Source organism: Bactrocera oleae, chromosome 5 (genome assembly GCF_042242935.1).
Source record: "Bactrocera oleae isolate idBacOlea1 chromosome 5, idBacOlea1, whole genome shotgun sequence".
In the NCBI taxonomy this organism is placed as follows: domain Eukaryota; kingdom Metazoa; phylum Arthropoda; class Insecta; order Diptera; family Tephritidae; genus Bactrocera; species Bactrocera oleae.
The window spans coordinates 68,820,835-68,837,907 of record NC_091539.1 but is presented as its reverse complement, the minus strand read 5'-3'; the positions used below and the strand labels follow the sequence as shown (position 1 = coordinate 68,837,907).

Here is a 17,073-nt window from a genome sequence, read left to right as displayed (position 1 = left end):
TCAAATTCGCTAGTTTCAAGAAAACAATTTCGAGCTGCTGACGGCACAGCGACGGACGTGTCGACGATGACGGTGGCGGTGTCGGCGATGGTGATGTTGTTGGCTGATGGCGTTGGTGATGGTGGTGACGGTGGTGTGGCGATTGCCTGTGACTCTAGCACTAGCGCTAGCTCTGGCTCTGCCGCAGACTGTGCCACTGGCTGTGTCTATGGTGACGCAGGCGCCGTCGACTACGCTCACACCAATGGGCTAGGCAAAGGCAAGTACACACATGCATTTAACTATATGTAGTTGGTTAGGTGTCAGCGGTGTTGCCGAGGTGTTGGTGAATATTGATTTGAAGTTAAGTAGTTGCTGAGCGTGTTCATTAATCTGCAGAGTATACACACACACGCATATGCCTTTGCATATTTGTGTGTACATAAGTATGCGCTGCATATATACCGCCACTGAATATGTTCGTGTGTATGTGTTGGCTCAAAAGTTACTTCGTGTGCTTTGCATAAATAGATTCGGGTTGTGGGACATATATTTGTATATACAAATAACAGGTATGTCTACCCAATTACACTTATGTTAAGTTAGTGGAGTCATTGTGACGTTAGCAGCGCATAGTTGTTGCTTTTGATGACTTAGTTGCAATGCGGTAAAGTTAGAATTTCAACAGTCATAAATGTCAAAAACTATTCTATTTATGTGCCCGCTAACTGTACAGCAGTTAAGCTGCTTGAAAAATTGGCATTCTCGGCTATGTTAGCATATCGGAAATAAATATGAATATTTTTGTTGAATTCGTTTTCTTTTTTTCATTGGAACTCATTTGTATCACTTGATCAATCCTGCTGTGATTAATGCGCGCTCAAGCGAAAAAATATGCTTACAACTTCTTTAATACTTTATTATTTGGACATTCCACCAGAAATTAATAACTATATTAAATATTATAACATTGATATATGTATAAAAAAAATATATAGTCCTCATGCTCTTGTTCTGAATAAAACCTTCATTTATGTTTCTCTTGCGAATTTCAAGCACACCCATTCACTAATATCAGCAAATATTGTTGTATTTATTTATAAAATTGTATCTAAATCAACTGATTAACTTATTTTTTAACTTTATTTTAAGCTTAATAGCATTAATCGTTTTTTTTATTGCTAAAATGATTTCAGGCCTTGGTTTTTTCCACATTTGGCAAGGGCACTTCAAAATCTGTTTTAAAGCCCAAGCATTAAATTATACACAATCAATCAGATTTATAGAAAAATTTGACGAGTAAAAACTGGAATCACTGGAACTGAGACTACTGTGGCGGAAACGCTTTTCCACTTCCACTCTTCCTTTATTACGAGTCCCGGTTACTGCAACGTTCTAAATTCAAGCTACATGGCTCAAAAAACACCGAGTACTTTTAGCTGTTTAAACACCCTAGTCATAACCAACAAATCTCCTTGGCCAATACTTCCATATATTCTTCAAAACATGGAACGTTTGAAATTCTTTGGATAAGAGAAAGACTTCCTAAAATATGAAAAACTATTGTAAAAGTTTTCTACAAGCTTAAAAGAAGCGTTGAAAAATTCGGTCAAGAAATCAAATTACATCCAACCCTTTCTATGGCTATATGAGCACGAAATGACTTTTCTTAATTTTGTAGAAATTTTTAAAATTTGAGCTCAACGACAAAATTCGCATTTTGGAATTTTTCTGGGTCCAAAATGTATTAATGTTTATTACCATGTTCGGATTATATTATAATTTGGTGAAGTATTTTATATTTAAGACTGAAATCACTTTGCATGCAAAAAATAATTTTAAGAGGTAAAAATTTTGATTTGCGAAGTTTATATCGACTTTTAGACATCTAGAAGAAGTTTAATAATAAAAATAACTTAAATAACTTATCGATAACAAAAGAATGTTTCGAAAACAAAAAGTTCAACAACAGACAGCTATAAATATAACAGCTGATGTCACAAGTTAAATAAATCTGACTACAAACACGCTTACTACCCATAAGAGATTTAACTTCCTTCAGATTCTTTCAAATTATAATAAATAAATCAAGTACCAAAATCGGAATAAAACTTTGCACAAATTGTGTAAGCAAGGTACGGCACTTCTCATTAAAAAATGGACAAAATCGAACCAACGCCACCGCACCCCCACGCCTATTACTGACTTTATACGCAAAGTATCGCACATTTTGCGTGAAATCTTAAGGAAATGTAGTGAAGACTTTTACCTACAGAATACATATAATTAGTATGTTTTGGTGTTAAAAATGGAAAAATTAGACTCAGTAGCGTGTGCGTCAACTTAGTCAAATTGCGTGGAAATATTTTATTGAGCATAATTTAGCGTAATACCACGATAGATGAAAACAGTCCAGAGCTATCCCAAGTCCTACTATATTTCACAGATTTTCAATTTTCCCATTGTCGTTATGTTATACGTGTATATATTTCAGACAGTAGTCAGCGAATTATTTCGATTGATATTAAGATTACACCAGCCTTAAAACACTAAACATAATGATTTTATATATATATATATTCCCATACCGAAAGAAATCGTTGAGGCCTACATGCAAATTTACATACATACAGTAAACTATACTTAAATTATAGCCAGTGTATACTTCTTTTGCTAGCTCCATAAATTACAAAGTTTGTCATTTATTTTACCTAAAGTCTGGTATATTGATGCTAATGCTATTTTTTGAATAATTTGACTTTTTACTATTTCTTTCAAAGTGGTGAGAGTATTCAACGGTGTCGGTGTCGGCAATTCCGCGCTTTGTGCTGGGTGCGCCTGCGCGATAATTGCGCCACCTTCGCAGTTGGTTTGACGTCTTCAGCTGGCTCACTTAAAGGCGCACACATATATGCACATGCATAACCAGCTACACACACATACAATGTAGAGAGATAGCAATAACACTTCATCGAAGCGAATCGCCATCAGCCACCTGAGCGCCGCCGCTGTTGATGTCTTTTTATCAAATACAATTGTTTATTAATTAAGAACATCAGTCGACTAATGACTGACAATAATAAATAAATAACTATTTTCCAAATAAAATCATATGATTTATGGCCATACATCGGAGCAGATGCGAATTATTCATTTCGCTGTTGAGTCTGCGCGCAGCGGGACGTTGGACACCAGCGAATGCATTGTGTGTAGAAAACTCAAGGTCACATGTAAGTTAAAAAACCATAAAAATAAAAAACAAGCTCGAAATTCAAGCGAACACACGCACACACACACATACAATAACACAACTGTTTTAAATGCCGAAGAAAGAGTTGCAACAAAATTCGAATAAAAAACTAATTTGTAAAGATATTTTTAATTGATTTAAGTTTTGTTTCGTTGTTTCTATTTCTTCCAACTAAAACTTGCGCCTAGTGAATTATATTATACAAGTATATGGTATGTATGTGCGTATTTTTTGATATTTTAAACGCTTGCGAAATATCTCTCGGCTCTATTTCGGTTTGGAGTTGCTTTGTCTTTCATTTTTTTTTTTTTTTTGTAATTTACATGCACAGCAGAGTACAACTGATAGAAGGCGAAATGGAACGAGCGAAGAAACCCAAAGCCAAATCAAACCGAACCGGCTTGAGTAGTAAAGCACACCAACTATATATTCAAATCAGGCGAGCCCAACCGGAATGATCACTGCATTAGCATAATTTCTACATCCTTCTCCTTGTGTGCGCGCGAAAGCTCATATATGTGTGTGTGTGTGTGCTGGAGCAATAGCATCACAAAGAGCAGACACGCACGCACATACAAACGCCGGTTGCTATCTTCCGCTGCTTACACGACAGCGTGCTGCTATCAGCAGGCCGGTTCAGCGCTGAAATTCAATTTTGGCCAGGTAAAATTCATATACATGTATGTGTGTGTGTGTGTGTATGTGCGTGGTGTAGCGGTGCTGACCTTGAAACAAATCTACGCCGCCATTGACTGATAAAGAAAAAACCATGTGTACACGCACACAAATCAATACTTGCGCAATTTCATTGCACATAATTACTACACACACACACACACACGCGCACAAATTATTAAAGATTTTTACATGTTTCGATCTGTTTATTAATTCGATTTCAAATTCACTTCATTCAATCTTTTTTTTTGGCGTTCGGCGAACCGAACTGAACGAGATTAATGCGAATATTAAGCACAATAAAATTAGGGGTCCATTGAAAGAGAAAACTATACATCGCTTTTGTTTACAGATTTAGCACTTTGCTTTGAATAAGCGTATGCAAATTTTTATTGTTGTTTTTGTAATAAATGAAAATGGCACACCTTGTGCTTGCCGCTGGGCTTTATTTGCCTGTCTCTCAATTTTAATTTGAAATTAATCAAACAATAAAAAAGTGATAAATAGGTTCTTAATGGAGTAACAACAACAAAAGCATGAAACTACGTCACAGCTCGATCTTTTTGAAAATCCAATTAGTTTTTACGCATTTTCGACAGAGCTAGTAGTGGTTATTTAATATAACCATAAAGATTATGCAAGTAGAATAAAGTTTACATAAAACCATAAAAGCAAATCGTTGTCTTGCCCTCGAAAGTCGCCAATTTAAACTGTTAGAAGTTCTCTAAGCAAACAAAAAGATTTTCGAAGTGTAACTGAAAAGCCTCAAAACTCTTTGAGAAAATGAGTTCACAACTAGCGGAAAATGTTTTGCTAGTTCCTTCAAGTCGAATTTTGATTGCTTAATAAGGAAAAAAGATTTTTATCTTGATTTTGAGCGATCAGTTTTTATGGCAACTGTGCGCATTACGTAGGCTGACTTTTATATTTAGGGATTTGGTAACAAAAGTATTCAATCTGGCAACTCACAACTTTATCGTAAAGTTTGACATTTTCGCTATTTTAGATGCTCAGAACGTTTTGACATACAAGCTCTATTTGTGTTGTTTACTTAAAATCTTCATCTCGGTAAAAAAAAAATCAATTTAAATCGCTAACATTTTCGCACATTTATTTTTTACTACTTTTGACTTGGATTAAGAGTGCTTTGTTGAACCTAAATAAATTTTTGACGGAGAAGCTCCATCCAGGACCAGTGTTTATCGATTGTATTGTACATTTGATCGAGGTTGACGATCCCTAAAAGACGAAATTCGTGAAGGTCGTTCAAAATGAATTGTTGTTTCGGAAGTTATTTATGCTGTGCGCAAACTGATACTGCAAGATTGTCATGTGACCTATCGTGAGATTGAGATAACTATAGAAATAAGTGGGACCAGCATAAATTCAATATTGCATGCAGATTTGACTATAAAATAAATTTGTTCACGTTGGATTCCACACTATTTGTCATTATACATGAATCGTAGATTTACGCGTATGAGCCCCAAAGTTAACAGCAGTCGACTGTATGGCTGTTTCAAGAAGAGCCGAGTGCAACAGAAGTTGTTCGCGCACGAAGTACTTCCAGTAAATGGTTTGCCTGTTTTTTTTTTTTTTTGGAAAAACTGGACATGGCTCAATCATACTACTAGAACAACGCTGAACAGTAAATTCTGAGTGGTAGTCAACCATTTGTTTGCCAGTTGTCATTCAAGAAATCACGAAAACCAACAACCGAAGACTGATAAAGACTTCACCACGACAATGCGAGCTCTCACACATTGACTGAAACAACTGCATTTTTGAGCACTCAAAACATTGATTTGATTTGATGAGTCATCCACCATTTAGTCCTGACTTCGCACCAAATGACATCCCTTTATTTCGTAAAAAATAAACTAAGAGGTCAACGTTTTTCCACACCCGAAGAGGCGGTTGATATACATACGTTCAGAACGCATTAATTTCTTAGAAATGAGAGAATTGGTAATTACTGATTATTCCACTAACAACATGTGTGATATATAACATATTACTTTAGAATCTCTGTAGTAGATAAAAATGTCGAAAAAAATGTGCTTATTGCTGTATTTTTTACTCATCTAAATACCTCGCGCGTTCTGCGTTAAAATCTGAAAAACTCGTAAAACACGCACCTGAAATGAATACAATGAATGACTTCCGTGAAGACAGTGGATTGGTATACATATACGAGTATATCTATGTGGTTCAACAAGCGAAATAAATCAGAATCATAAAATTTGCATGCTACTTCAATTACCTTGTACTTGTGAAAAAAGAAAAAGTGAGTATTTCGAATTGAAATGTATGTTGTTGTGGAGGTTGTTGTGGCTTGGTTCTGTTTTACAAAAAACACATCATTTCGCTCTTCATTGCTTTAATATGTGTGAAATTAGTATACATTTTTGACATGTTTCATTGCGAGATCTCTTGGAATTAACCTCGACCAAACGTGATATAAATAGTTATTCTAAAATTCTTATTTTAAGGCTTGTGCGCTAATATAGAATCATAACATAAGAAATATTCTCTTCAGAAATATACAACAGTCCTGATCACGGTCGATCAGTTGAAATATGTGATATTGGTACCGCAACTTGGTATACAATATTCTTAAGATGGCTCATTACAATAGCTGCAAAATGTTATAAATTGTATTTGAACCACGCCTACTTCCAATATAGCGTTAGTTTTAGTGCCATCACATCGAGTTAGATATAGGATTACATATATATAAGAGATCAGAATGATGAGATGAGTTAAAATCGGAGATCACATATTTCCGGACCTACTTAAAGGTAAATAAATTATCCTAGCGATCCTATATTACATTGTGAAAATGGGCGCAACCGGACTCCAACCACGCCTACTTCTCATATAGCACAATTTTAAATTCCCTCTGATTCTTTCACTTTCCAGTACACAAATCAGGCACCAATGAATATATTTAGATGACAAATAGTGCCTTTGAGGTATGCCATCTCGAGCCTAAAAATTGTCAAATCGGACCATAACGGTTCAAGCACCCCCATATCGAATATGTGAACCCCAGTGCGCATGACTGACATTTTGCCGAGAATATCGGTCAATCTAAGAGAAATGTTATTGAAATTCAGGGAAAAGTGTTTACTTGATAATAATATACCTTCAAACTCAACCTGTCAGAAAAATGGTTTGAATCGGATCAATACTTTCCTTACCTCTGATATACCTAATGTAAAGATTTTCAAACTTCCAGTGTACTTTATATCAGAAATATCGGCCAATGCGAGAGTTATTTTTATTGAAATTGAGAGAACGTATTGTTCTAATAAAAGTGTGTCTATGTGTCAAAAATGAATGAACTCGAACGGAAACTTGCCTTAGTACTCATACAACTGATATTCAGGATTTTGAAACATTCAAAAATTAATGCAATCAGCCATTCCATTTCTTTGCCGCCAATATATCCTTTATAATGATTTCCGACTTTCCACCTGACTTTAAACCGTTTTAAAATATATGATATTTCAATGAAATTAAGTGGACACGTTTTCTTAAAAGTTATAAATTTATTTTAATGGTTTGGTACTCAATATAAATGAATTGATTTAAATATAATTTTCCCTGGCGGGAAGTAAGATATAGTAATAAAACTAAATGAGACTATGACCATCAAAATAAGTTAAAATTATACCATATTTGATTGTAATCCCTACACGATTTCGTCAAACAATCAAGTTGAAAATTTCGCTATATTTTTTGGTATTGCCAACACTTTAAGTTATTTAGCAGGCTATGATCCTTGCAAGTTGCAAGAGTAAGAAATTTTTGGTTGCACCCAAACTTAGCCCTTTTTTTACTTTTTATTTATATATTTATTTATTTTTATTCAAATAACTCTTGCGTCATTTGCTAGTTCTGTTCGAATTCTTCCGCAACCGATAGTCGCTTTTATAATTCTTTATATAAGTGTGTGTGTGTAGAATGAAAGCGAAATTCGCGATAATAAGTAGAATGACAATAAATATGGCTTGAAAAGCTTGTAAATGGTAGATTTATACGCAAGCTTATTTATTAATTGAATGTTTGTTTGTATGAATATTGATAAATATGTAAATGTTTATCTTCTTTGTAAGAATGTATACGATTCTGCACATTTAAATACTAGCTTGCACACATCCAATGCGAATGATTGTCAACATTCATAAATACTTAATTATAATAAAAATGTATAGTTGTGATAAGTTGCATTATTTATATGTGAGCATATTACTGCACTGACTTTAAAAAGAAATATTAAATCCGACATTTTATAGGAAGGAAAAATTAAGCAAATTAAATCAATAATAAGAAATAATAAACAATTTTTGGTTTCTCTTTCAGTTTGAATTTTGTATATTATTTGTTTTTAGTTTAGTTACTTTACTTACCATACTTTTTAACCTCAGAAATGACCCGGACTGACAGAGTAAAACTACATTTTCATGTATTTTAATACAAATCTTTATAATCGCTTTCGAAATAGGCAGCTGAGCCAATACAAGCATACATGCGTGTCAAATTTAATCAGAAAGTAGATAAATTTTAGAATATAAAAAATTAAATTTTCTGAAAAATTAATATCGTCGTTGTATAGTTGAATCCTCTTGTGATTGTTGTAAAATTAATTTGACGCTTCTCCAAAACTTATTTTGAGAGTGCTAATATATAAAATTTAAAATTAAATCAGCTAAGGTTACATAAGCGCTTGAAAATAAATAATCGGAGCCTTTTAGTAATAGTACTAACGATAATTTTTAATCGAGCCATTTCAATAAGTAGTTTTTACAGAATATATTACTTAATTTTCAAACGATTTTCGGCTATAAACTCAAATTATGTTTCTGTGGTGGTGAATAAAACGGGATTTGATTTAAATTTTTTCAACTTACCTAACTCAATTGGCTTATTAATATGAAGTCCTTATATTACAAACAACATATTACACAGCTTTCACATTGCCGGTACACAAATACTCGTACTGTAGAACTCGTTGGATACTTTTGCTGCTAATTCCAAAGACTACACACAGCTTGGTTATGTTAACCAATGTGAGCGTATATTTTGATGAAATTCAGTGTTCAAACCAGCAGAAATTTTATTTATGATGCGCAAAGCTATATAGAAATCGGGGTCAATTATGAGCGATTCACTTCTGAAGTGAAATTTTGATTTCAAAGTAGTTTTTTGTTAGACCTTTGGACATTCTATGAACATTTTTAGAACCTGACATAAATCCCGTGCTACCCATGTCAACAATAAAGAAAGAAAGAAACATTTTCGTACAAAATTGCATGCGATTTATTGCGTTTGAATTTAATTGTATACAATTCTATATAAACGGTCGAGCTAACTACCATAATACGATATAAAATAACGATAATATAACCACTATGCATTTAAGAATACGATATTGCAAAAGTTTTAAGCTTACAATAACCTGCATGTCCATATAGACATTCTTACATATGTATAAGAATATATTTATATATGTGTTTTTTTAAGTAGATTTGTTATAAATTACAATTTGTATAAATTATCAACTAATCAAGGCGTTTCGCTTACAATTTTATTATTTAAGTTCATGTTTACTTTGTATTGATCAATAAACTAGATAAGTCACAAGTAAAGAAATGTTTGTAAATTCAATAAAGTAACATTGCTTAAGTATTCCTTTGTGGAATTAATTATTATATATATAAGAGGGTGATATGCTCACAGCTGCTGCTGAATTATTATTTGCTACTAGAAATTTAATATTTTTCATTGATATAATTATATACACATATTTACCATAGTAAAGTCTAGTTTAAGTTCTAAAATAAGAAAATTTAAGTAAAATTTCTGTAGAGAAGTCAACGTATAAGCAAAATAGGAGAGCGAGTAAAAGAGTTTTTAGTAAATATTGATAAAAAGTAGACAAAAATTATGAAAAATAGAGAAAAAATATATATATTTACAATAATGCATAAAAAGATAAAAATATGTAGTAGGTAGAGTAGTTCCAAAAGAATGCAAAAGATCTCTTTGCGAAGTAAAAATATATAGACGAAAAAAAGATTGACATACAGACACAACTTATTTTCTTATGACTTACAACTTTCAATTTAGTTGAGTTGTCAGTTGTAAATTGGTATGAATTCTTTTTGCATATGCAAGTCAATTGAAAATAGTTGGCAACGCGAATTTATGTGCGAGTCAACTTTGTTAGTTCGTTTTGATTTTTTCTATTACATGAATTAATTTGTTGCTATTACTTATTTGGCAAATACCATACATACCTGAAGCATGCATTTTTGACTAAAGATCAAAGAGAATGAATGTACAATAATTATTTAACTATGCCAACTATCGTGATATTGCAAAACTGCGAATTCGCAGAGCTTTTCCATTCATTCTGGAGATAAAATGGAGTTTATAAATAGAAAAGTGACATTGAAATTGGTTTTTCAACACAAGGGTGGATCATGTCACTTGGTTTCGAGATTTTACAATTGATTTATATATATAATTATAGCATAATACAACTGTCAAAATTTGTATCGATTTGACAAATGTTTCAAAATTAACATTGTTTGACACTCGCTACGCTCGTACGAAAATAGTCCAAAGAAACCACATAAATTAGTCATAATAAGCGTCTCTGCCCTGTTGAGTAACAAAAATAAATTAACTGACATCAAATAAACGAATATTTACGACTTTAATATTTGAAAATAGCACCTGAAAGTATGCAAGGATTTTTGTTGCAAACCTAAAATTGAAAAACTGTAAAGGAAACTCGAAAACTAAGGCTTTGCATGCGGATAAGTATCGTATTGCATATATAAAGAATATTCTGTAGAGCTTACTCTGAAGAAAGTAAAATTTAGAAAATAACTTTTCGAATAACTTTGAGCTGAAAGTAGTAACAAGTTGATACTTTTTTTGCACAAAATATAATATTTAAAAGAAATAATCTGGAAGTCATAGCTTAGCTTAGAGTTGGATTAGGAGGAAGCACAGCGTAGTTAAAACATTATTAAAATTAGTTTAACTCATGAAGTTAGACAATTAAAGCTATTTGACTATAAATAAAAATTTAATATCATAAAAGAATGAAATAAATTTTTGAAAGATAAGTATTTAAATTTCTTGGTTCACAATTTGATTGTGCTGCTACTTTTCATGACGTATTTTGTGTTTTTTTTTATTTTTTTCGTTTACAATTTGATTGCTTAGTTGGCTTTCGATTAACGAATTAATACGCTTTAAGCGCTTCGATTATAAATGCATTATTTATTGCTTATAAACTATTTAGGAATGTTATTTCATTAGTAAATATGTAAATGTTTATATTTTTAGATTTTCTGGTAATTTTATATGCATTACTATTATTTTTATAATTTTATTTTATTAAATGTATGTCTATACTCGTCTATATCACTAATTGTATAAATATATAGGTATATTTGCATTATAATTACTTGTTTACTTATGCATGAAGTGAGTAATAAATAGAATTCAAAATAAACCACAATTTTTTTTTATTATAAGATTTTATATTTAATTTGGTGTTTTCAATTTTTCCAATATTTTGCAGTTTTTCCAACATTTTAGCAAAAGAATTTATAATAATTCAATAAATAAACTACATAATATCTAACACGTTTTACGACTACACTCAAATTTCTTTCTTCTGAACTATATTTTTATATAAACTTAAAATATTAAAATTATTAATTATTTTGAATTCCGTTCATCAGAACAAATGGTATGGCAAATTTTATTACACACTTTCAAAATTATTAAGTACAATAGCTTGAGATACTTCAACATAACCTTAAAACAAGTAAGAACCTATGACATAAATAAATATATATGTATATACAATAGTAGTACAATGAAAAATCCTTCAATGTGCGCAAACTTAGTCGAATGTTTTTCTGTTTTTGTTTTCTTAGAGAATCGCTTGTCTCAAAGAATTACTCTAATCAATATATTACTGTTACTATATATTATTTTAAAATCTTTTTTTATAAAACTCGCACGCTAATCGGCGCGTATAGCTGTACGAAAACGTTTTATAAAACTGTTGCGCAGGCGATTTGATAGTCTTATTAGTTGTTGTTGCTGTTCCGCAAAATTGCTGCTGAACCACACCAATTATTGTTGTTGTTTGTTTTGGTTTTTGTTATTTCAGTTTCAATTTAAATTTGTGCATTTGTTTCATTTGTTGTTGTAAAATATTGGTGGTTGTGATTTGTGCCGTTGCAGTGATAATGGTTTTGGTGGCGGTGTTGGCGGTGAGGAGTGACGTTGTTGTGAGTGTTGTGAAATTATTGACGGTTGCCATTTCAGTCGACTTTAAGATATAGTAATTTGAAGAAAATAAGTATGAGTAAAATTAATAAAATTTTTCGTTACGAACAAAATATGCAATCGAGCTTTAAATATTTAGAAACGAAAAAGATTATTCACAATGCATTGCATGAGCGACACAAACTTTAAAGTTCCCTTATTTTATGTAAGGAATGAGTAAATGTAACGGTAAGATAATGAAAATTGTATATTATTGATAAATGAGCAATAAATCAAGCGTAATTACCGATATACTAAGCTACATTTTGGAAAGCATTTGTGAGCATACCTATTGCGTAAAAATAATATGAATTTTGCTTTGTTGCACACTCTCTTCGGAATTTTCTGTTAATGGGAGAGTAAGCTAAATTTACTCTCTCGTAGGTGCAAAAATCTCTCAAAATGTACCATAAGTACCCGGTGAGCGAGCAGCTGTTAATATGTATATATTATATTTTTACTAAGACCGTTATTTTATATACATATTGGTATATTTCGTGTATCAGTAATAATAGCGTCAAAAAATTACATTTCTGAAAGATTTTACATACATTACTTATTTTTAGTCAGAAAAAAGTACAAGAAGAAACCTATTACGTTCCAAAAGTGGAACGTATTCGTTTCCTATTGTTCAGTTTTCTTGCGTTAGGCACACTTTACGGACTGCTTGGAGCACTATTATTATATTAGTTTCTAATAAACTTTTAATTATATTAAATTTTAATAATTATTGTACGATTTTTTAAAAACATTTTTTAATTAATAAAGTTTTTTTTTTTGATATCTAAATTAATTAAAAATTGTATAACAAATAAAAATAAAAAAAAATAAAATTCAAAATTGTATAACAAATATAAAAAAAATAAAATAATAATAAAAAATTAAATTAAATTAAAAAATAAAATAAGAAACTAACAAAGATACGAAAATAAAACTAAACATATAATATTTTATAAATTGTTTTTTATTTTTTACATTTGTTTTTTGTTTGTCGAATTTTAAATTAACTGAAATAGTATATTTAACTTGTACCCATAAGCACTAGTTTATATGGAATATAAATTTAAAAAATACCAATAATTTTAAGTTTTTTTTGCGAATTTCGATAAAAATATAAATAAGGATAATTCGTACATTTGAAAAAAAAAAATAGCTAAAGCAATGAAAACAACACAACAGCAAAGCAAAGTTTGAATAACAAAAGAATAAATTTTTATTATTTTTTTTGTTCGAAAATAAATGAGAGTGATTTTGGCGAAAAACTTCAAGTAGTAACAAAAATATTTACGAAATCATTATTAAACTAAAAGAATATTTATTTATATGTATATTTTTCAATGTCAAAAGCACTTACTCATCAATTACTAAATGATTTGCTGTTGGTTGTAATGCTACAGAAAGCTGCGCTAGTTGTCAATCAGTCAGTGTTCATTTAGCTGCTTGAATTTAACTCAAAAACTTGTATTCAATATTTTTCTCTAACAAAAAAGTTTTTTTTCTCTAAATTTCGAGTTTGCATTACAATTTTTCAACTTTTTCGTAAATTTCAATATTGCTTTTGTGTGTTGAGTAAGAAATTTCGCTTAAGTATACGCAAAGTATGTATGTGTGTATTTGATGCACTTCAGTTTACTGTTATAATAGACATTTTTAGATTTTAGAGTTACTTTTTTAAGTTTCTGTTAGTTTTTTTTCTCGTTTTTTGCTTTGACTTTGCCACTTTTTCACATTAATCTTTGTTAATACACATTTCGAAACTTAATTTAAGCGAAAATAAAATAACATAAAATAATTTACATGTTATGTAACTAAAGCTTAACGACTTACACTCAATACGCCCTTCCAAATTGGTATTCATGTCTGTGTATATATATAATACTTATTTGTATGTTTGCATTTAAATAAGAATTTAACATTAGTATGGAATTATCAGCGCATTCTCTATGCATAGATCTCTCTTTTCTTAACTTTTTTAAATTTATTTTAGTAGCTTTAGCTAAATTTATGTGCATGGTATTTGTTCTTGGAAAAACTAAGTTGCGTATGCGTAAAAAAGTAAATATATATATATATATATATATATATAGGTAGGTATGTATGTATATAAGAATGTAGTTCTTTAGTTGGAATTAATTGAAGTTTTTAGGTTAAAGAAGCAGCAAAATAATTATATAAAACCGCTTTGCAGGTTGTCTATCAACATTTGCTTTTTTAAATATTTTTTCGTTTTTTGCAATTCAAAACGCAATTTATATACGCCAGTTATATAAAAAATATGCCAATCTAGCTGTAGTTTACAGTTAGCAGACTTCGAAAAAAAAGTTGTTATGTGAATGTTAGCTCTTGAATTCTTGAAAATTCGAATACTTTTAGAATTTATTTTATATACATATTTTGTTTTTTCAAAAATACTTTTTGAACGAATTCTTAAAGCCTGCTTATTCACACTCGCTAAAGTTTTAAAATTTATTTTAATTAATTTGCATAATTTTTAAACTCATTTTGTATAATTTTTAAACTCATTTTCAAGTGATGATTTAAAAAAAAGCTGCTCATAACATATCAATTCTAATCGATAAGTGCTTAAGTTACACTTTCTAGTTTTTGAAAGATAAGAGAAAACAATTTTAAATGTTTCCTTGTTTGATTAAAAAATTTAGAAATTTTATAAAACAACAGTTGTAAAAATATATAATTCTCAAATAGTTTTTAGATATTTGGCGCGCAAATTAGTTTATCACTTTGTTGAATCGAATGTGTGCACAGCTTAAAACTAGCACTAGTAATAATACTAATACTAACTGAAACACCGTTACATTTCAGTTTCAAAAAGTTTGGCAACAATCTGTTGGTGTTACTTATTTATTAGAATGTCTGATTTTTTCATTTTTTATTTTTATTTTTCAATTTTCACAATTTTTATTTATTTTTCTTTGATTTAACTTTTCATTGTTTTTCACACGCTTTAAAAAGTCAACTGTAAATATTTTTTTTACTATTTTATAACGCTACAAAAGCAAATTACTTATTTCACTACTTATGTAATATTAAATAATAATAATAATAAATGTATAAAAGTTTAACTTACATAACGACGCACTAAGTTAATATGTATGTATATGCATGTATGTATGTATTTTAATTACTTTTTGTTGTTTTACTTTCATACGGCGTTAGCATACAGGAAGTAATGCGTATGTATGTAAATTGGCGGTTAAGATGATATGACGGTTATATAAACATTATACTGTTTCAACTCAACATTAGCATTAACAAACATAATAATTATGATATGGAAAGTTATTACATTTACCAGCAAAGTAAATTAGTTTCTGCTGCTTCTTCTTCAGTTCTTCACTCTACAGTTATATGTATGTATGTATGTATGTACAGTATGCATTTCTATAGAATATAAATACATAGGAGCATATGCTAAGTGAAAGTATGTATGTATCGGCACATGCGCGCTTTGAACTGCGCGTGTGTGTGTATTTAAACTAGTGAAAACTAATATACAAGTATATAAATTCATATATAAGCTTAGATATGCAGCAAATGTGCTTCGAGTTGTTGTTTTTTTTTCGACTACACGCAGTCTACGCACACGCATTTCACACAACTTAAAACTCTCGACTACTTCTATATACTAGATATATGTCTACATATTTGTCTTCTATAAAATATTTGATTGCTTTAGCGGATCACTGCTTCAATGAAGAATTGGCTGGCAGCGTGGCTGATCTTTGTACATTAACTGCGTATGGCTTGTAAGCGGAGCGCGTCGATTGGCTGCGCAGAGCACGCAAGTGGCGAGATGAGGCACAATGGTGAGGGGGTCAAATGAGCGCGTTTGGCGTATGTATGTATGCAGGTGGTATGAGTGTAGCATAATGATGGCATGATGGCGATATGTTGGTGGTTGTTGATATAGCATAGCGTTCATGATGGTTACAATTGTTACGATTTATCATATATTTTTGGGGAATTTGTTTGATTGTTGTTGTTGGATGTTTTAAATTTTTTTTTTTTTTTTTTGTAGGATATGCGGGTTACAGGTTTGCGGGTGTCACGTGTTATATACGCATTTGCATTTACCAAAAATTTTTGCCAATCATTCAGTCACGTTAAGCAACACACAGGTAAATAAAAGTAGAAAAAGAAATTTAAAAATATGTTTTTAGAATTAATATTTTTTATATGGCTACAATTATATTATATAGTATGTATGTATGTATTTAACTGTCAGCAGTTAACACTAAGCAGTAAGTTTAAGGCATGAATGTTGAAAAAAATGTATATAAGTATAGTAATATATGTACATATGTATATCTGCTAATATTTAATATTTAATTAAACAACAATAAACATGCCTGCAGACTCACCTTGGCGATATTTTGCTGCCATCGCCGCCGCCGCTGTTATTGTTCGATGACGAGTTGGCTTTGTAGCCGAACTTCTGTATGCGCTTGGAGAGGCGTGTCACCCACAGATGCTGCTCGTCAGGCGTGCCGGCCAGCAGCAGCATTTCTTTGGCAGTATGGGGATCGTGATGCAGCTTGCACGGCACCAGCAGATCGTTATTGTCTACATGCTCCTTGTGGATTTTATTGCGGCAACTGAAATAAAAAAGATTTGTAAAATAAATATTAGATAAAGATATATTGCATTATCGTCAGTAGTTTCGTAATCGAAAACAAAAACAAAAAATTTAAATAAAAAATATGGTTATTATGGCGAAAAAATAAATTGTAGTAGTTATTGTTGTAGCGCTTAGCAGTGAGTATTTCGAGGTAAGAATGAGAAAT

General features: G+C 30.9%; 1 protein-coding gene and 1 long non-coding RNA gene across 6 annotated transcripts in view; one reads left to right on the top strand and one right to left on the bottom strand.

Moving 5' to 3' along the window:
- The first annotated feature begins 4,934 nt into the window (after nucleotides 1-4,934).
- LOC106615797 (uncharacterized) lies at nucleotides 4,935-17,010 on the top strand. 2 transcript variants are annotated; one of them, XR_001330656.3, is made up of 4 exons: nucleotides 4,935-5,872; nucleotides 5,928-6,191; nucleotides 16,308-16,407; nucleotides 16,645-17,010. It is a non-coding gene; the product is annotated as an uncharacterized lncRNA (long non-coding RNA). The 2 variants fall into 2 exon arrangements; XR_011396742.1 differs by having other exon boundaries at nucleotides 4,935-6,191.
- Nucleotides 9,206-17,073, bottom strand: part of Rok (Rho kinase) — a 26,602-nt gene continuing 18,734 nt past the window's right edge. For 3 of the 4 annotated variants that reach the window (XM_070110667.1, XM_070110668.1, XM_036365586.2), the window contains exons 11-12: nucleotides 16,651-16,884; nucleotides 9,206-12,272 (exon numbers count right to left, since the gene is read on the bottom strand). In XM_070110667.1, coding sequence (XP_069966768.1) covers nucleotides 12,137-12,272; nucleotides 16,651-16,884 — 370 coding nt within the window. In that variant the 3' untranslated portion in view covers nucleotides 9,206-12,136. Of the gene's footprint in view, nucleotides 12,273-13,859; nucleotides 16,058-16,650; nucleotides 16,885-17,073 lie in introns of those variants that run through there. The other variant, XM_070110669.1, reaches the window with a different exon arrangement.